Source organism: Mus musculus, chromosome 5, assembly GCF_000001635.26.
Source record: "Mus musculus strain C57BL/6J chromosome 5, GRCm38.p6 C57BL/6J".
Lineage (NCBI taxonomy): Eukaryota > Metazoa > Chordata > Mammalia > Rodentia > Muridae > Mus > Mus musculus.
Genome location: NC_000071.6, coordinates 141,930,123 through 141,950,793, shown reverse-complemented (window position 1 = coordinate 141,950,793; position 20,671 = coordinate 141,930,123). Strand labels below are relative to the sequence as shown.

The window sequence follows — 20,671 nt, the reverse complement described above, 5'->3', positions numbered from 1 at the left end:
ACAGGGAGAATGTTGAGATTGTCATTTACTGAAAAATAATAGTTACTACGCGGGAGGGTGGGAGTGTTTCTATTAGGGGCAATTTAACGTCAAGTGGGAACCGTAAGCCCCACCGTAGTAGAGCTGTGCAGTAGAGAATGCACTCATTTCTAAAATACAGACTTCACATAGCTTCTCACCCTACACTTTAGAGGCTGCTACGCTAGGGGGAAGAGGACAAGGCCACCACAGTATGAGGTGTCTCTACTCAGCATCCATCCCGTCCTTCTCCTGTCCTCCTCTACGGCTGCATTAACAGAGCTGTGGCTGAGGAGAACAGAAACACAGCGTGCTTAGAGAGTGACCATGATGAGGTGACCAGGAGTGGGGACCAGAGTCTGCAAGTTCTCTGCCAAAGAGTAGGTCTGATATAAATCATGGGAAGGGACTTCTGGCCAGAGGCGACTGCGTTTACCAAGAGCTGTTGGGAGCCCCACAGCTCCCATTTCAGAGCTGTGTTGGTTGAATACAGGGAGGTGAATCTGCTCTTAGTCCTAGGCATTAGTTTTCGGAGGTATCTGAGTGTCATGGCAGGAGCTTGTGCTGGGGCACATGGCCATGAACTGGGTTTTGGACTTCTGTTGCATTGCTGAATGGTCCCAGTATTTGGTGAGCAGCTTCTACATGCCAGACACTTGGTGACAAATTTCCAATATGTAACTTGTTTCATCTTGGAGGCTCTGAGTGTAACACGTAACCGTGCTTTCTCTGGTGAAAGATGTCAACTGTGTGTAAAGAGGTAACATCTCTCTTGTGAAACTGGGACAGTCACTAAACTGGTAGTGTGAGAAATATCTCAGTCTGGTCTGTTTTTCAGTATGAGGTGCCTTTAAGGCTCATCAGAGGGCAGAGACAAGCAGGAGGCCTGGGTCCCCTGCTATATCTGCTTGTCCAGGTGCTCCCAGTTCATGCTAGGGTAGATAAGTCACTAGCAGTCAGTCACAGCTCAGAAAAGGAGGGAGTCTCCAGCCCCAGGACATCCATTAGATAAAAGCTTTTTATCCTGAACCAATTGGATAGGGAATTTAGGACTTTTTTTTTCTTTCTGCCTTTTCTATAGGCTGATGCCAGACTTAGCAAGGTCGTAAAATAAACTGCTTCACATTGGCTACTCTGGATCTCCAGCACTCTCATTACAAAGTGGGGGTCATTGTTTCTCACAAAAGCAAAGCTTCCCTTCCAGCGTTTACTGAGAGAAGGAAAACTATTTTTATGATGTCAGATTTAAATAGACAGGAAAAGAGCCTTTTCATCTATACAGGTCTTGGTAAACGGATTGCCTTGTAAACTGGTAGTGCTTGTGTGTGTGTGTGTGTGTGTGTGTGTGTGTGTGTGTGTGTGTACATGGTGGGAGGGGCAGCATTATGTAACTCCCTGTGAAACCATATAGTAAAGTTCATGGACAGGGCAATAGGTATGGTGAGCCATAGGGAGGAGGGGACAATGACTTGTGGAGCATGAGAGCTGCCCCAGAGCTAAAAGGACAGAAAAGTAGGAAATGTTCCCATTCAAAATAATTAATAACGGGGCCTGGAATATACCTTAGTCAGCAGAATGCTTGCCTAACAGGTATAAGCCCCAAGTTCCATTCCCAGTACGACATAAACCATGTGTGGTGGCTCACACCTATAATCCCAGCACTCAGAGGTGGATACAGGCAGCTCAAATAAGTGCTCAGTCAAGGTCAATCAAGGGCAAGTCTGAAGCCAGCCTGGGTTCTACGAGAGCCTGTCTTTAAAAGTTAATTAATTCATTAACTAATTATTAATAAAAATGGTACTCAGTCCTTATCATCTAGTGGATGAAGATGGGTTTCCTGAGAGCCATGGTCTTAGGCCCACATACTCTGGGGAACCCAGGCCCTGAGGGGGAGTCACAGGGTCTTCTGTGTCCTCTGTCTCTCGGGCAGACAAGGGGTAAGAGCTTCCTAAACTTCTCTCCCCTCTTAAGGGTAAGTAGACATTACATCTTGCCACCCCTGGGCTATGTTATAGACAAACAAAGAAGCAGGGTCTTCACAATGACTTCCTTCAGCAACACCACAGGCTGGTTACTGAGTCCCATTGTCCAATATTCCCAAAACTTCATGCTCCCTGTCCCCCTAGAAGGATAGGATAGTCACAGTCATTGACCACAGGTCCCCATCTGGGACTTCCCATACTCACCCATGGCTCGACATGGGATGTCCATAGTTTCTTCCACTTCCCCTAAAATCCGACTCTCTGGCTCAGCAGTGAAATATGGTGGCTCTTTAAACAAGGAGAAGAAAACAACCCCTAAGTAAAGACATGTCATAACCTTAATGTGAAATGTCCTCTATAGTTCATGAGCATGTGAGCACTCATGGTTCCCAGATGGAGGCTCTGTGGAGGAAGGTTGGGGAACTTCTAAGAGAGGGAGTCGATGGAGGAAGTGAGCTTGTGGGGATGGGTCTTGAGGCTTTGTAGCCAGACACCACTTTTTGTTTACTCTCTGCCTCTAAAGAATGGATGCAATGCAGAACACCCAGCCTTCTGCTCCTGCCACTGGGGCTTCCCCGCCTGCTCCCGCGGGAACTATGGGCAACACAACCCCTTTCTCCCTTTAGCAGCAGTGAGAACGTAACTAACACAGGAAGGATGTCAAGGATCATTATGCACCCCTCCCCCTCCCCCACCTCTCCCTTCCCCTCCCTCATCTCTCCCTCCCCATCTCTCCCTCCTGCACCTCTCCCTCCTGTACCTCTCTCTCCCCCTCCCCTCCCTCTCCCTCTGTCTCTCCCTCTCTCTTTTGCTTTAGCTTTCTTTTGCTCTCTCCCAGTGTGGTGTGTGTGTGTGCAATGTGTGTGTGTGTGTCTGTGTATGTATGTGTCTGTGTGTCTGTGTCTATGTATCTGTGTGTCTGTGTATGTCTCTGTGTGTGTGTCTGTGTATGTGTCTCTGTGTGTGTGTCTGTATGTATATCTGTATGTGTGTGTGTGTGTGTGTGTGTCTGTATGTATATATGTGTGTGTCCGTGTGTCTGTCTGTGTGTGTGTGTGTGTATCAGCCAGAGGTCAATGTCGAGTGTCTTCTTCAAATGTTCTTCATTTTATTTTTTGAGACATCATCTATCATGGGATCTGAAGCTCAGCAATTTGGCTAGACTGGAATCCTCCTGTCTCACTCTCCTCTACCCTAGCACCAAGAGTACCGATGTGCACTGCCGTAGCTGGCTTCTTCTCTGAGTGCTGGGGGCCTGAGCACAGGTCCTCATGTACGTGTAGCAAGTCCTTTATTGACGGAGCCGCCTCCCCAGTCCTCAGTCTGTGCTCTCAGGATTGTTCTAACTACATCATCGTTAGTCACCATCACGCTCACAGACTCAAAGTTGGGGAGCAGCAGGCAAGGGTGATTTATATTCTAAGGTTTCAGAAAGCAAATTACCACTCAGGGCGATGGCTACTTCTCAGTTTATGGGCTTGAAATCATGGAATATCTTAATTCACATTTTAGAAAGGGCATCCCAAGAGCTTCATAAAGGTATATTTACAGCACAGTACTTTAGAGGCTAGTTTGTTTCCATATCTAAACTAAACACCACCCGTGAGGCATGCTGAATAGCCCTATAACAAGGGGCCAGGTCTATATCACGGAACAGCGCAGCCTATTAACTTTTTTTTTTTTTTTAAGTCTTAGCAGTTCTCCTCCAAAATGTAAATTTAATACTTCGATGGAATGCAAAATAATAGTGGGGGGAGGTGGAGGAGGACGGGCAGAGACTCTCATCCATCCTTGGCAGGGAGGGAAACTCCCAGGCATTTTTCTCTAGCCTCCCCCTTGCTTGCAGAAGAGGAAATGGTGGCAGCATTAGACAATGAGTTTCCTTGGAGAGTAAATTGCAGCATTCCCCCGTTTCTTCAGCAGAGTCCAGCAGAGGCATGGCCGGGCTCAGGAGCATTAAGGCTTCAGTGATACTTCATTATCACGACGACAAAGGCTCTGGTGTTCACTTTCTGCGTGATAATTAATTTCTGGAGACATCTTCTTTTCATTGTAATAGTGTTAAATGTGGATAATAAGGCTTGGTGTGTCTTCTATATTGACTACATTTTAAGAAGAAGAAAAAAAAACCCACAAACCAGGGTGGGACCTAAAGAGGGGAACAGAGATGAAAACATGAGCTCCAAGAAGAAAAGACTGAAGGTTTCTGAATGGACAGAAAGTGGGTACCAACTCTGCAATTACCTGGGCCTCTTGAGCAGGAGCCCTGCCCCAACTCCCCATGTGCCCTGTGGAGGTGGCAGTGGGTTCACTAGGCAGAAGCAGAACCCTCTGATATGAGTTTTGTGTGTAGAGACTGGCCAGGAGACGAGCTGTAAAGATGTGAAGTCTTCCCTTTCTTAGCTGGTCTTTGCACACAGATATTCCCTGCTCAGACGTGTCTCTCTAATCAATAGTAACGCTAGCAGTACTATTTATGTTCCAACTCCACAGCGGTGCAGCCTGTCAAGGACCTTACGAACAGGTCATGGCCCGTATTCATCAGTGGATGCTAAATTCAATAGCTACCATCATGTTCTGATTAAAGGGATGTGAGGGCAAAAGGGGAAAAATTAAGTTAACTATCAACATTTGCTTGTGATTAATTACAGTTTCCATTTCCTCTGTCAAACATTCTATTTTCAGATAACTGCAGACTCAGGCACTTGCAAGTCATAATACAGGAGGAGCCCATATATCTTTTCCTCGGTTTACCCTGTGGAACTCTGTCCTCTTGGGAAAATGGCTATAACTGTTACCTTCATCAAAGCCCTTGTGACTTCCCCCAGAGACCCTCACATGCAGGTTGACATTCCTTCATAGAAGGAGGAGGCATGTAAGGTCCTTAGACCCTTATCTGAGATTTCAGCCACACCATCCTGCACCTTCTGGATCAATGAATATAAATCTCTCCTGACTAAACATGGTTGCCTGGTTCTGGGAGGTGCCAGAGTCCAGACCAGGTGGAAAGTTAATGGAAGTGGGGACTCCATTTGTGTGGCCCACTGAGGAGTTGCCATCTACAATAGCATGCTATTAGTGAGGTGGCTACTTTGAGGTTAACCATGCTTCTGTAAGTGACCCCTCACACAGCTCTACAAGTAACCTGGAAACTCACTGGCTCATTGAGCTAGACTTTATTGTAGTGTTGCCTTGGGGTATAGATCTGGTTTGTGTCTTCTTGGGTCTGGGTCTACAATAATCACCCTACTGGTAATGCCATCCTATACTGAGCCACCTACAGGGTGTCAGCCACATGGTCAACAGAGTTGATCCTAACTGCTCCTTCATGCTTCTGCTTGGGTGTGCACATACCTGTGCTTCGTTCCATGCACCACAGTCACCATGTAGGGTCATGTGTCTATACTGTATTGGAACACAGAATGGTCCTTCATCGTGAAGATGCCATCTACCCTAGCCCGGGTGCCTAGCCCCAGGACCAATCCCCACTTTCATTAGTTTTTCATGTCAAGAATGTTATGGAACCAGTATTGCTGTATGTCACTTGGAAGTGGCTGTCCTCATTCTGTGTGATTCCCTTGAAATGTGTCCAATAGGAGGCACACTTAAGAGCATATACCCATCCTGAGGACTCCCAGCACCTCCAGGGCCATGGTGTGGTGGTTTGAATAGAAATGCTCCACCCCCATGAGCTCATATATTTGAATGCTTGGTCTCCACTTGATGGAACTGTTTGGGAAGGATTAAGAGGTGTGGCCTTGTTAGAGGTGGTGGGTTCCTGAGGGTAGGCTTTGAGGTTTCAAAAGCCCCCCCACCTCCAATTGGCTCTCTCTGCCTTGTGTTTCTGGATGGGGATGTAAGTAAGCTTGAGGTACTCCTCCAGTGCTGTGGCTCCCTGCTACCGCATTCCCTGCCCTGATGGTCACTGACTCATCCTCTGAAATTATGAGCCCTCCAATAAATTTCTTTTCTTTTTTAAAAAATAAGTTGTCTTGCTTGTGGTGTCTTATCATGGCAATAAAAAATTTACTAAGAAGCCCAGGTGCTATTTATATTCTTGGCTTCTGAGGAGTGCACAATGGCACATGACTGGGGATGGAGACAGTGAGTCCACACCATGTTCTTGGGGATGGACATGCATGAGGGGATGTCACTCACCACAAGCCTTGGCCAGGCAGGTGTGGTGCACAGCACACAGTCAGGCAGATATGCCACCTCCCTACTTTACAGCACCTCTCTCACTGATGTGCGGAAGGGTGGCCTAGAGGCACCAGGAAACTTTGTAACCCTTCGGAGACACCTGTTACAGCTTGTTCCTGGAAGGCTGACAGGTAGGTGAGCTGACAGGCTAGAAGTTAGAGCTGCCACAGTGACACTGCCTGCTTCATGGCACTTCTTCCCTGCCACCCATAAGCCACAATCTCTCTTTGTGGGTCCCTCACATCAACCCAATTCAATGGGAGCTTTCAAGGGTCTTGCTTGTTTCCACATTGTCTACAGGATGAGGATAGTGGGGCGCTTACTAGGTCTTCAGCTGTGGGGACTTGCAGCTGAGCCACAGAGACACCCTGAGGACAGTCATCTAAGTCACATGCCTTTTTTACCACTTGATCTTCCAAGGGCAACTGGGTGAATCTGTCTGTCTTGGCAAATGAGAGACTCAGAGAGAGAGAGAGAGAGAGAGAGAGAGAGAGAGAGAGAGAGAGCCAGCCCAGTTGGCACAGGCTTGTACTGGACTGTTAAATATCGATCACAGCTGCAGCCAATAAAACCCAGGATAGAAACGGGCATTTCCATCTTTAGAATCAAGATGAAGACATCAGAAGAGTCTCTTGCCCTGGGTGAAATCAGAGCTTAAAGCCAGCATGGGCTGAATGTCCTCCAGATGGCCCAGCTGCAGTACCAGAACCAGAGCTAGGACCCCTCCAAGTAGTTCAAAACTGGGGCATTGACAGAAGGGGCTAGAAGCAGAGGTGCTTGAAGGACTGCCTCAGTGGGGGTGGTTAATGCATACCCAGGCCATGTTGTACAGCCCTCAGGCTTGGTGGTGAATCCAGACTGATCCCCAGGCCTGTTCTGATAAGCACATTGCCTACATCAGCTTCCCTGCCCTCTAGAGGCCCAGTTCTGCTGCTATGCTGTGCCTTTGGCTGCAGTAGCTGTCCATACTGGGTGCCTCGTCCACTGGAGTGGGCAGAATGGTCCCTGAGGATGTCTACACCAGATCCCCTGGGACCTGTGTGCTCTGTATGGGACACGGTGAGCTCTGCAAGTGGGATAAAGGACATGGATCTTAAAATGGAGAGAGTGGGAGAGCGGGGTTAGCTGAGTGGCCAGGTCTCATGGCAGGAGCCCAGACAGTGGAGAACTTTCTCTACAAGGAAGCAGGAGAGGCAAGAGGCGGGGCAGAGATGTGAAGATGGAAGGACTGGAGGAAGGGAAGAGAAAAAAGGAAAATGGTGGGGAGAAGGGAAAGAAGAAAGGAAGGAAGAGAGAGAGGAGGGGGAAAGACAGAGGGGTGGGGAAAGGAAGGATGGATAGGAGGGACAGGAAGAGGAATTGAGGGGAGAGGGAGGGGAGGAGGGAGAGAGAGACATAAACACCTACTAGGCTGCAGAATGGCTGCTCATCTGTGACACTGTACCAGCCACTATGAGTGGCTTTGTTTTAAAATAGGAGTGATCTGCATTCAGGGACTCAGAATAGCTTTGCAAGAAAGAGATGGAGTATTGGTTGTTGTGTTGCTCAGTCTTCCTTGTGTGCTTGTTGGATTTATTAACACCATGGAGACACCTCACCTCTGGGAGTGTCTTTGAGGATGCTTCCAGAAAGGTATAACTGAGGAGAAAAGATTGCCCTCCCCCAGTGTGGGCAGCACCAGTCTGAGTGCTGTGGGCTGTGTGCTGGGCTCAATTTAAAGCACAAAGTGAGCTGAGCACAAGAGTTCATCTCTTTCTGCTCCCTGACTGAGGATGCAGTATGACCCGCTGCCTCATACTCCTGTTGTCGGGCTTTCCCCACCAGGATGGGCCTTCCAAGTGTGAGCAGAGGAAATAACCACTCCTCCCTAAGTTACTTTGCTCAGTTAGTTTTGTTACAACAATGAGAAAAACCAACATAGCCACTCTCTGCTCCTAGGACTAGGGTGGGTGTGAAGGAACTCTGTGCACACTGGCAGGGGTGGGCCCAGAGCAGCTATGGCTTCTGTGGGACATGCTGAATCTGTCAGTTGGGAGGAAAAGGTGTCTAATGGTTTCCCCCACACACACCAGTGGTCCAAGATGCTATAGTTGGTAAGAGCCACTGGCCTAGTTTTATTTCTGTCGCTGTGATAAAACACCCTGATGAAAAGCAACTTAGGGGAGACAGGGTTTATTTTAGCCTACACCTCCAGGTTGTGGTCCACCACAGCAGAGAGGAACCGGTGGCTGGAGTCAATTTAAAGCACAAAGTGAGCTGAGCACAAGAGTTCATCTCTTTCTGCTCCCTGACTGAGGATGCAGTATGACCCGCTGCCTCATACTCCTGGACTTAAAGCAGCTAGTTGGTCATAGCTGCAGCCAAGGCCAGAGACAACAACCATATGCATACTTGGTACTTAGCTTGCTTTCTCCACGGTCCAGGGTCTGGAGTCAAGGATGGTGCTGCTGGCTTTAGGATGGGTCTTCCTATATCCATTAACTTAATTAAGACAATCCCTGACAGGCATGTCCACAGGTCAACCTGAACCAGCCAGTTCCTCACTGAGACTCCTCCCAGGTGACACTAGAGTGTGTCACATGGACAGTTAAAGCCAGCCATCACAGTTGCCATCCTTTGTTTTATCCTGACCAAATTACCAATGTTCCAAGGATGGCGAGAGCATCATGGCTCTTAGTGTAAAAAGAGTGTGATGGATACACTCACTGATGTTACACATACACTCATTAATATGACATAGACACTCACTAGCCAGCAACACGTGCTATGGTGGTCATGCTAATGACACGTGAAGCCATTCTTTCAGCACTTTTATGGTGAGCTTGCTTTGTTGACTCTCCCTTGTTTCAGACAGTAGCCTTACCTACCACCTCTCCATGTCAGGGATCAGAACCAAGGCCAAGAATATCAAAGACACTCATTAAAGCTCAGCGACCAGGTACCCATACAGTCAGACATGAACCCTAAAACCTATGCTTATATCTCCCTGCCACATACCTTGCTACCATGTGCCAACTGCTACAGAGCAGAGCTGAGACTCTTGCACAGTGACTTCCAGGAGATTCTCAAGGGACACCTAGTCTCACTGACAGGCAAGCTTGTCAGAAGCTAAAGGATGGATAGGTCAGTCACAGACAGCTGCTCACAGCCTGAGGCCACCATCCAGGGTTTGCCTCCAACAAAGCTGGCCCCAGACACTGGCTGCAGAGGCAGAGGCAGTGCTTGGGAGATGGCTGAACTGTTTAGAGAGCAAGAAGAGGCAAGGCCCATTGCAGACTATGGACAATCTCCAGCATAGAACTGCATGGTTAGTAGTAGCAAAGCTCACAGTCTATCAGCAGATGCAGGGGTGGAGCTTCTCCTGGGGGGGGCAGCACCAGCACTCCCCCCCCCCCCATGGTGGGTAAAGTTGGTTCCTATGCCTGAAAGATGCCACCAAGAAAGAGAAGGTGGTAGCAGAGCAGAAAGTTGTACACCATAGGGAGGCAGCGGTCATGTTACACACTAGCCTCTGAGTGTCAGAGCAATGGCCCAGAGTCTGGCCAGCAGGGAGATGTCACAGCAGAGGTCAGGAGGAAAGAGGGACAGCAGGACAACTGAGCAGTGAGGGGGTCAGGGGACAGACCTCAGGGCTCTACAGTGTGGATGCCAGGCACCTTCTAGTGATCAGAGCTTGGAGTCCTGTTTAGACTACAGAAATTGAGCAATTCGGCTGGAAGCTGACAGGCAGGGCAAACAGCCGCTGCCGTCTGTCTCGTCTCATCAGTGTGAAATATCCATAATTGGAAGGCTATTCCTTTCGCTTCCATTCATCTGCATGCTCATATCAATAGCTCTCTGCCCAGCTCTGCTGGTGACAGCCTGGTAGATTGGTCACGATTGCTCGGAATCCCTCCCTGATGTGGTGGCCGAGCTTGGTGACAATCCCTGAGTCCTTTGAATCAACAGAAATGCTTTCTTCAGTGTTTTCTCCAGTGTGACCCAACCACAAAATTTCATCTGTCACAACAACTTCTAAACAAAAGGGGACTGAAGCCAAACTTATTCAGACAGAAAGTGCTGGGGACAAGAGGTGGCTCAGTGGTGAGGTACTCACTGCACAAGTATGGAGACCTGAGTGTGTGCCCTCAGCACTCATGACAGTGTGTCCCTGTGACTCTACCACAGAGGGATGCTGCAGGTAGGAACAGGAGGATCCCTGAGGCTCGGCAGTCAGACTAGACAAAATGGCAATCACAGGTTCAGTGAGAGACCCTGTCTCAAAAACTAAGGGAGGTGGCTCAGCAGTTAAGAGAATTTACTGTTCTAGCAAAGGACCCAAGTTCAGCTCCAAGCACCCACATCAGGAGGCTGGTATCTGCCTTCGACTTCAGCTCTGGGGGAACCAACACTCTCTTTGGGTCTACACAGGCTGCTGTATACACACACACACACACACACACACACACACACACACACACATTTTTTAAATCCCCAAAATAAGGTTAAGAGTGACTGAGGAAGGCATTCAATGTCTGAACATACACGAACATGTGCACACACATACATTCATCTACAGACAAAAGAACTGGAGTGTGTTCCCGTACCTTTCCAAGCCAGAACATGAGGGATGGTAAGGGCTAAATGCAAAAACCGATTCTGATGTGAATTTGAGATCAAAGTTAGGATGATAGATTTAAATACTCGAGGAAGGAATGGTGATAGAGGCAAACATTCCCAGTTTATAGGGAGATAAATTTCCTCCCTTGTTTAAATTACCTTAAAAATGTTTTTTAACACAATAGAGTCCTGTCTTCCAGAGATTTACACATAACAAATTTTAATTTTGGTTCAATCTATAATGGACTGTGCTCAGACAGCCATAGATCAAGCCCAATGGAAGTCTCTGCTGAGAATGGGATATGATTTTCACATCTATATCTAGCACTGGCAGCCAGAGCTCAGACCCTCGGGTGGGATCAGCAGTGATTGGCGACTCTGCCCCATGGCTCTGATTCTCTGATCACCCTCATGACCTGCTCTGGAGGTTGCTGGTGGGCTGTATGTAGCAAAGTCACAGGGAGAGCGCAAACCCCTGTCCTGATGGCTAACAGACAAGAGACTGCTCAGGGCAACCACCTTCTATGCAATGCTGCTCGGTGCTGGCTAATTTCATAGAAATCTATCTGCATTTTTCTTTTTGCAAAATGGCAAACTGCAAAAAAAAAAAAAGTGTTATTGAAGGAGTAATTCTCTGGAGAGGCCTTTCCCCCGTCCATTTCAATGCCTTTCATTTCTGACAAGAGATGGAGTGAAGCTGCCTTTGAGGCACTCTCTGTCAGCAGTGGCTTCTGCTGAGGACTCGCAGGGCAGCAGGACAGCAGCTGCAGCCATTTTAAGAACAAGCTCGTGACCATGCAGGAAGCTGGGAAAATCAAGCGTGGGTACTTGCCTCGCTGTGTGATGTGCCCATATCATCATCTTGTGGTAAGCTTACAATTCCCTCGGCCGCAGCCCAAGCCATGCTTCCAAGCCTGTGATCTTCCAGTATTTAGTGGTGACTCGGAACATTTAACTTTATCTGCCCTCCCCACCTTCGGGTCATACTTGGCCTGTTTTTTTAAAAAATGATTGCTGTTCTTACACTTCAGTTCAACCTTCCCAGTCGACATCACATAGGCTGACTTCTGAGTACAGATGGTGAGAGCCAGGGAGAGTTAGGAAGAAGTTTGGGGCAAAAGAGAGGCCAGAAGAGGCAGGCAGTGGCTGTGATGAGGACAGCCCCCACCTCCACTGTCAAGCTTTATGGCAGCAGGTGATTGTGGACTGAGGGTGAACTGTCCGTCCCCCCCCCCCCCCGTGCTCCCGTTCTCAATGTTTGCTCCCCAGGCGGTGGTGCTGTTTTGGGACACGTCAGAACTTTTGGTGGTTACAGGGGATAGACCTTCAAGGGTCATAATCTAGCAGGGATTTTGGACACAATTTTAGGGGCTGCAGGGTCTCACTACCACAAACAAAGCCAAACTATCCACTGTGCTTTCCCTACCACGGAGGACTGTATGCCTTGCAATTGTAAACGAAAGCCTGTCCTGTCTTGAAGAGTTTCTAGCAGGTGCTCTGTCCTAGTGACGAGAAAGGCGAGAGGCAAGGCTATGTTGAGAAGGTACTAGAGACATTCCTACTTTGGTCTAAAGCAAATGGGATTAACTCGGAAGATAAACTCTACCATACCACCATTTACATCATTAAAGATAAGGTCGGTGTGGCCCAGGGAGATGGCTAAGCTGGAAAGTGTGCTCAGACAAGTCTGACCACCTGAGTTTGATCCCCAGGATACATGGAAGGAGAGAACTCACTCTCACAAGTTGTCCTCTGACCTCCACATGCATCCTGTGGCCTGTGAGCATCCCCTCTCCAAACATACACATACAATCAATCAATCAATCAATCAATCATCAATCACTGTCATTAAAAATAAAGGTCAGTGGGGACTGAGGAGATGACTTAGCAGCACACTCACTGCAACAGCTTGAGGACCCGCTGCTCCCACATAAAAAGCCAGGGTCAGCAGTGGATCATCTATAACCCCAGGGCTGTGGTTGGAGGGAGGCAGCTGGATCCTGAGAGCCAGCTATGGAGCCAGTCAGTCTAGCCAAAATGGAAAGCTCTCGGGTTCTAGAGAGAGACCCTGCCTCAAACAATAAGTTGGAGGGTAGCAGAGGAGAGTCACCTGATATCAACCTCTGGCTTCCACATCTGTGTGCAGAGGTGGCACACGTGCACAAATACATCAGGTCAGTGGGATACACAGCAGCTCTCTTGTCTGCCTGGCACTGTGGGAATGGAGAGCTACCTGAGGATGCAGCCAGCACCACTGCTGGACTGAGCATTACCTATGATGGAAAGGAAGGCTCTGGCCCTGGCTGGCTCAAATGTGCTCCCCCGGAGTGTCGCCTCGCACACGTACATCCCGGTGTCTGCTGATGTCGGATTGGTGATGGTAAGGCGCCTCCCGTAGCTGTGTAGTCCACTTGTGAGTCGAACTCCGTTTCTCTTCCAGTGCACACTCAGCTCCTCCACGGGCCTGCGAAAGAGCGGAAGGGCACCGGTGACAGCGAGCGGCGAATCACGTGGACGGCAGTAATAATAATTTCAGGCATTCAGCACGAGCTTGACAAAGCTAATTCTACCAGGAACCATGGCGGGTTGAACAATGGACATTTAAAAATCAATCCAGATCCTGCTCCACTCCCTCACGGCTCGCCTCAACGAGACATTCTGCTCAAGGGCTATTGAGCAAGGATAGCTAATTGCAGCGGCAATGGACCATACATGCTAATGATTCCATTTGCCCAGGAAAAGAATGCTTCAAATAAATACTACTAGGGGACCTACAGATACATGGAAGGTGTGACCATCTAAAACCTCAACCTAGAGTGACCAGGAAGTAGGCAGGGCATGCCTGGAACTAGAAGGGCAAGAGGAACTAGCTTTCCTTGGCTGCACAGGGGTTTGGCTCATCTCTCTCTCTATAGCTTGAGTCATTGTTGCTGAGGAGGTCTCTCCATCACCAGGAGCTAACCTGAAAAGCTCCATGCACTGCAGAGACAGTGGGAGGAAGTATCTAGCATGAGATCCCCTGCATTCCCTGACACATGACATGTAGTGCCCCAGGAGAAGGGGGCCTGCTGCACTCTGAAGGGTGGAGCTCATACGCTGTTCTCCACATCACTGTCTTTCCACAGAAGGATATCCAAGTCCAGGTTCTCTCTTATTTATCGGAGTGTATGAGTGTACATGTGTGTATATACCCAGAGAGGCTAGAGGTAGGTCAATGTGGTTATTATTTATACCTCTTGCTACCTTAATTTTTTTGAGAGAGGGTCTCTCACTAACCTGCAGCTTGGTGTATTGCTAGGCTAGCTGAACCGCAGATCCCGAGGGATCCTCCTGTATCTGTCTCTCCAACGCTAGGATTACAGGAGTATACGATAACACATCTGGCTTTTATGTGGATTCTGGGGAGCAGAACGTGGGTCCTCATGCTTGTGCATCAAGTCTTTTACTGGCCAAGCCATCTCCCCGGCCTCTTGTCCATGTTCTATTGCCTTTATTTGAAATGCCCAGCCTTTATAAGTACTTTGTATTTTGGGTTTTCCCCCTCTGGAGTATTTGTATATTCTCAGTGAGACTGCATAAGGATGGGAGCCAAGTCTGAACATGAAATCCATTTGTGTTTCATCTGCAGTTTACACACTTAGCCCAAAGGGAATCCCATGCTATATTCATTCTTAGTGCATCTGTGCTTTGACCCATCAGAGATATGAGATCGGGTTGGAAATTTCCACTGCAGCTTGGCATCAAGGCGCCAAGTCCCAGATTTGGAAGTATTTCAGGGTCTGGGTTTTCAGATGACAGATGCCCCACCTAAGTCCCCACGCCCAGAGCACACCCTGTACCTGGCATTGGCTATGCACTCCAAGGTGGTCTCACTGGACCCTGCTACCACACTTCTGTTGCCTGGGGCAACCACGATGATTGGGGCCATGGCCTCGTGGGTACCAGTATCTCCTGTGACAGAGAAAACAAAACATCCATGGAACACTCCTCAGAATGGAAGATGGGGTGATGGGGGAAGGACAGAGAAAGAGCCATGTAAAACTACAGCAAGAGGAAACTCAGAACCTATGACTTACCAGGACCCCTCAAGGGAGCACAGCATGGGATATTTTTACATTGCCCCTGGCCTCCATCAGACTGCAGGTGATGGAGTCTAGGCACAGCCAGCCTTGTCTGCCGGCCACCTGTCACCACTGGGCACTTGGGCAGCGGCAAGCTTTCAGGGGCTTGGCATTTTCTAAAATGCTTCCAGTTATTTTTTTTCCATTGATCTAAGCGTTTGTTTATTGACATCACCTGGCATACCCACTGTGGCAGTTAATCTTAATTGTCAACCTGATGAGATTTATAATTACCATGGAAACAAACCACTAGGCCTGTCTGTGAGAGGGTTTACTAAAGTAGTCTAAGCGAAGTGGGTAGACCCACCCTGAACATAGATGGCACCATGTATGGCTGGGATCCAGGGCTGAATACAAAGCAGAGGGTGAGCTAGCACTCACACTCAGTCTGCTTCCTGTCTGTGCATGCTGCACGCTCCTGCTTCCCCAAGCATGCTGGACTTTCACCCTCAAACCATGAGCCAGAGTCAACGCTTGCTTCTGTAAGTCCCCTTTGTCAGAATTTTGTCATGGCCAGAAAACTAACTAATATGTCCACTATTTTCTAATCAGGTCAGCTGGACAAATATGCCATGGGTTGGGAACTCTGATAGGCACAGGGTCACAGATCAGTCCTGGTGACACCCAGGGTGAATTCGTTCAGTCATCCAAGTGTTCTCTTCTCTCCACAGTCACCCCCAGCCCCTTTGCTTTTCTGCTACATAAATACCCGGAAACCATCTCTGAGTATCAAACTATAAATAATTTGAGCTCACACTTATAGAGACAAGAAGGAGAAAGCTATATGCAATTTTTGCTGCTTTCCCTCTAAAGTACAGTTAGCATCAAAATAAACCACCCACAGCAACTTTACTAATTTTTTAGGGGAAATCAAAAGCATTTATAGAGTAGGGACTTCAACACAGGGTGTGGATGTAAGAGCCCGGGAATAAAAACAAATTTAAATGACCAAAGAGCAAAATACCCTCTTTGGTCCCTCACAGTGAACAATTAGCATGTGGGCAGTTATGGCTATTCAGAATTCTGGCTCATTTGTGGTAGACTCACCATCTAGAGTGCTGTATCTGGTGTTCCTTGCTTACAGAGGAACTGGTTTTATACTAGAGGTGCATATAAATGACAAAGCAGTGTGGAAAGAGGAAGCGAGGAGTTGGCTGAGTCCGTAAAGTGCTTGTCCTGGAACCTCAGGATCTGAGTTTGATCCCCAGACCTATGTAGAAAAGCTAGGTGTGGTGGTGCATGCTTCTAATCCCAAAGAGGACCTCTTGGGATTAGAACCTGGGGCTCGAGCCGGGCGTGGTGGCACACTCCTTTAATCCCAGCACTTGGGAGGCAAAGGCAGGCGGATTTCTGAGTTCGAGGCCAGCCGGTCTACAAAATGAGTTCCAGGACAGCCAGGGCTATACAGAGAAACCCTGTCTCGAAAAAAAAAAAAAAAAAAAAAAAAAAAAGAACCTGGGACTCTTCGGTAAGACAGTCAGCCTGGCCTACCTGGAGGTTCAAGGGCAAGAGGAGACCCTGTCTCTCTTTAAAAGAGAGGAAAATGATACTCCAAAGTTGTCCTCTGGATTCTACATGCATGTACACACATATGCACTTTCACACATCTGTGCTAGCATACACACACACACACACACACACACACACACACACACACTCACACAAATGGAGCACGGGAGGTGCTGAAAGAGGATCTCAAATTCAAGGCCAGTCTAGTCTACATAGTCCAAAACAAAAATCAATTAATCAACCAATCAGTAATAAGGGGCTGGGTTGTTAGCTCAGCAAATAAAGTGGTTGATATTAAAGCATGAGGACCCGAGTTTGGGTCCCCAGCATCCATGTAAAAAGCTGGGTGAACCCCTACAATTCCAGCATTGGGGAGGTAGAGGTAGCCTCTTCTATCTGGGGTGTGCTAGCCAGCTTGTCTGCCCAAACTGTGAGCTCTGGCTCAATGAGAAACCCTATCTCAAGACTCAGATGGAGGATGATTAAGAACAATATTTGACTTTAATTTCCGCATTCACAGACTCACATATGAATACCTCCACCCCTGCACATGTGCACAAACATATTAGCTCATAACACACACATATACAAAAGGGCCAGCAAATACATACTCTTAAACATATACATTGATTTAATGATGGGAGGTCTATTTTCATACACCCTTAGGTTCCTGGGACACATGCAGCAGCCCTGGCCTTTCCCAGACCATAGGCCCCTGAAGTCCCCTCTCTTTAGGACTCCCCTGGGAACCTTCCTGCTGATGCCTTCCCTTAGAAACTTCGGGGATGGCTCACCAGATGTCAGACTGTCACGAGGACCGGAGCGTATGCTATATGGCAATCTGAGGAGCACCCGGCTTGTCACCTGTGAAAGCGGCTGATGAGGAGAAACGACACAGGGAGCTAATATTTGCAAATGGTTATGAGGAGTGAAGGAGAGCAGCAGTGGGAGCCAAGAGGTCACTGAACCACGTGCTCACATGTCATTAATCACCGCACAGCCGAGACAGCAGAGAAGATGAGAAGATGCCCACACCGGTGGTTATCACCTGGGGAAGATGGTCTCAGATGGAGCCTCTCTTGCTTAGGCTAAGCAGACTATACTTTAGGCAGCACTGTGCAGCACTGTCACTGACTGAGCAGAGCTAGGCATCTTTCATGAGACTAGCCGTACCTGCTTGCAAACCCCAGCTGGGCATGTTGGCTGTTCCATTCCCCCTAGAGGTGGGGAAGAGAATCCAGTCACTCCCCTCAGCCTGTTGTATGTTATTCTGTCCTAATTGTGTACAATCTTAGAATTGGGATGTATGTGGGGAGCTAGAGTATACAGGTTGGGGAAGACTAGGAGAAGGGAGTTCCATCTGCAGCCTCAGGGAAGCCTTCATCCATATAGGGCACACACCTTCCAGCACAGCTGCCCCTCTCCCATCTTCTGTATGTGAGCTCTCAGTGTGAGCTTTAATTTGTCATTAGACCCTTGGCAGGAGGAAGGTATAGGCATTGGGAAGTTTCCATTCCCACCAGGAGAAATATCTGCTACCATGTGACAGGTGTGACAGAAGCCCCTTCTGTCCTGGGTTCACAGGGATGCAGACTGTTCACTGGGCATCTTACTTTAAGCACAAATAAACCTGCTGTCTCCCAACAGAGGCAAAGAGTCATTGGTGGGATTTGCCCCATTCAAGGTCATCATATGTGAGGCTGTTCTCTATGCCAGTTCCCCATCCCCAACTCCTGCATTCTTTCAGATGGAGCTATGCTCACACAGGACACCAGTGAGAAAAGATGGAGAAAGCGACCAGAAAGGTTAGCTTGGCCTGTGCAAGCATCCACAGCAAGGTCAAAGCAAGGCTTGGGGAAATGCTGATTGCAAAGCCCACACGGTCATTATTGCAAATGTAAAACAATGCAATATAATTGTGCATAAATAATTGAAATCCAGAGACCCCGACAGCAAGGAGAGTGCTCATGATAGCACGTTGCTCTGACACGCTTTCTTCCTGTGAAAGGATGCTTGCTGTTTATTTTATTTTATTTCATTTTTTGAGACGGTCTCTCATATACCCCAGGTTGGTTTTGAACTCTGAGATGATGTACTATCATCTTGGAAGAAGGAACCTCAATAAAGTTATTGCCTCCATCAGATTGGCCCTGGGATATGTCCTGGGGGGGGGTGCTTTTTCTTGACTTCTAGTTGGTATAGGAAGGCCAGCCCACTGCAGGTGGTGCCATCCCTAGGCAGGCAGACCTGAAATGTATGAGAAAAAGTAGCTGACAGTGATCCTAGGAGCATGCCAGTGAGCAGCCTCCTCCATGGCCCCTGCTCCAGTTCTTGGCTTGACTTCCCTCAGAGATGGGCTATGATTGTGACATATTAGCCAATGAAACCCTTTCTTTCCTACATCACTTTGTGTTACAGTGCTTATCAGCAACAGAAAGCTAACTAGAACAGATGAGGCCAACCTTCTTATCTCCAGTGCTGGGATTATAGGCATATACTACCATGTCTGGTTCTAGGTGGTACTGGGAGCAAAACCCAGGGCTTCAGGAATGCCAGGCAAGCACTCAACCAACTGAGCTACGTACCAGCTCTACTTTAGACTTTTAATTAAAGTATATATACACACGTTTAGCATACTGAAACTAAGATGGAACAACTCTCCCTTCCCTGATCAAGGGCAATCTCTTCTAAACCTTTTTAGGGATTTAATGTTATACATGCGTTGTTAGTCTTGATTCAGCAACTTTACACATTAAATAATTAATGTTCTGTGGGGCTGATGAGCCTTGAGCTCACATCACTTCACATATCACACATCCTCTCAGACAGTTCTTTAGTTCTCTCGAAATTTACATGTGGCTGTTCCTCACATGAAGTTTATGCCCTGGTTGTCAGGAGTGCGTGATGAATTCCCTCTCCCTATCCCTCCCCCCGTCCCCTCTCTGTGTTATTTATTTACTGTATTTAAGTATAGCAAAACACATACACAAACACATACACACATATACAAACTTAAATTTCATATATAGCTAATATATACACATATTTGCACACTCCCTTTTGAAAAGCAAGACAACTCAAACCTTCAGGAAAACCAAACATCTGTATAAAATAGAAGCTCGAGCGCTAAATACTATGCAGTCATGAAGCAGGTCATCTTTGCTTAGCAAAAGCAGCATGAATACTGTGTATATATCTCTCAATTTTCACTAATAATTACACAATTAATCATCAGTAGTCAGACTAAAAAGATGCACCCATGACCATGGGACAGGGTGTGAATGTCATTAGTCTCAATGGTGGACAACTATGGAGGACAAGGAGAACAACCCGAGAGAGCAAGAGGTGACGTAAAGGGGAAGGTGGCTTCCTTTCCCATAATGCAATAGGGAAGAGCTAGGCTTGGCTCCCAGTAGGCCATGAAATAGGGCATGTGAGCATGCCTACACCCCTCACCCCAAATACACCCCATTTGTAACTTTAAAATATAGCCTTTCCTTCTCTTTGTGTTTATCTCTAGGGTTGTGTATACAGAGTTAAAGTAAGCTTTACAAAGGGAACAGACTTGATTTCTCTCTTCTTTCTTTTCTCTTTGTGGTAATGGGGGACTTGAACTAAGGCACAGTGCATTCTAGGCAAGGGCTCTGCAGTTGAGCTACACTCCCAGTCCCTCTAGCCAAGATTCAAGTCAAGCGCTCTACCACTGAGCTACATTCTCAATCCTCTTTGCCCTTTCCATTTTGAGACAAAATCTCACTAAGTCGCCCATTCTGGCATTGTAGAACTCTCATAGTCCATAAGCTTCCTGTCTTTACCTCTCAAGTGGCCAAGATTCCGGGTCTCAGTTAAGCATCCTTACTTCTGTGAGCACAAAAGTATCTGAGATATAAGACACACCCAACAGATCCTCAGTAAGGCACTAATTTGTTATAAACCAGTGGTTCCCTTTTGGGGCTGGATATCAGGCATCCTGCATATCAGATATTTACATTACAATTCATAACAGTAGCAAAACTGCAGTTATAAGGTAGCAATGAAAGTAATTTTATGGTTGAGGGTCACCACAACATGAGTTTGTATATTAAAGGGTCTCAGTGTTAGGAAGGTTGAGAGCCATTGTTATAAATAATCTGCCTTGGGGGCCAGCAAGATGGCTCAGCGGGTAAAGGAGCTTGCTGTACAAGCATAGTGACCTGCCTTCAATCTTCGGAACCTGTGTGAAAGTGGAAGGAGAGAATCAAC

At 47.6% G+C, this 20,671-nt stretch overlaps 1 protein-coding gene across 2 annotated transcripts in view; it reads right to left on the bottom strand.

Moving 5' to 3' along the window:
* Sdk1 (sidekick cell adhesion molecule 1) overlaps nucleotides 1–20,671 on the bottom strand; it is a 974,090-nt gene that overhangs the window by 264,793 nt on the left and 688,626 nt on the right. For both annotated transcript variants that reach the window (XM_006504712.1, NM_177879.5), the window contains exons 6-8: nucleotides 14,639–14,750; nucleotides 13,073–13,263; nucleotides 2,205–2,288 (exon numbers count right to left, since the gene is read on the bottom strand). In XM_006504712.1, coding sequence (XP_006504775.1) covers nucleotides 2,205–2,288; nucleotides 13,073–13,263; nucleotides 14,639–14,750 — 387 coding nt within the window. The remainder of the gene's footprint in view (nucleotides 1–2,204; nucleotides 2,289–13,072; nucleotides 13,264–14,638; nucleotides 14,751–20,671) is intronic.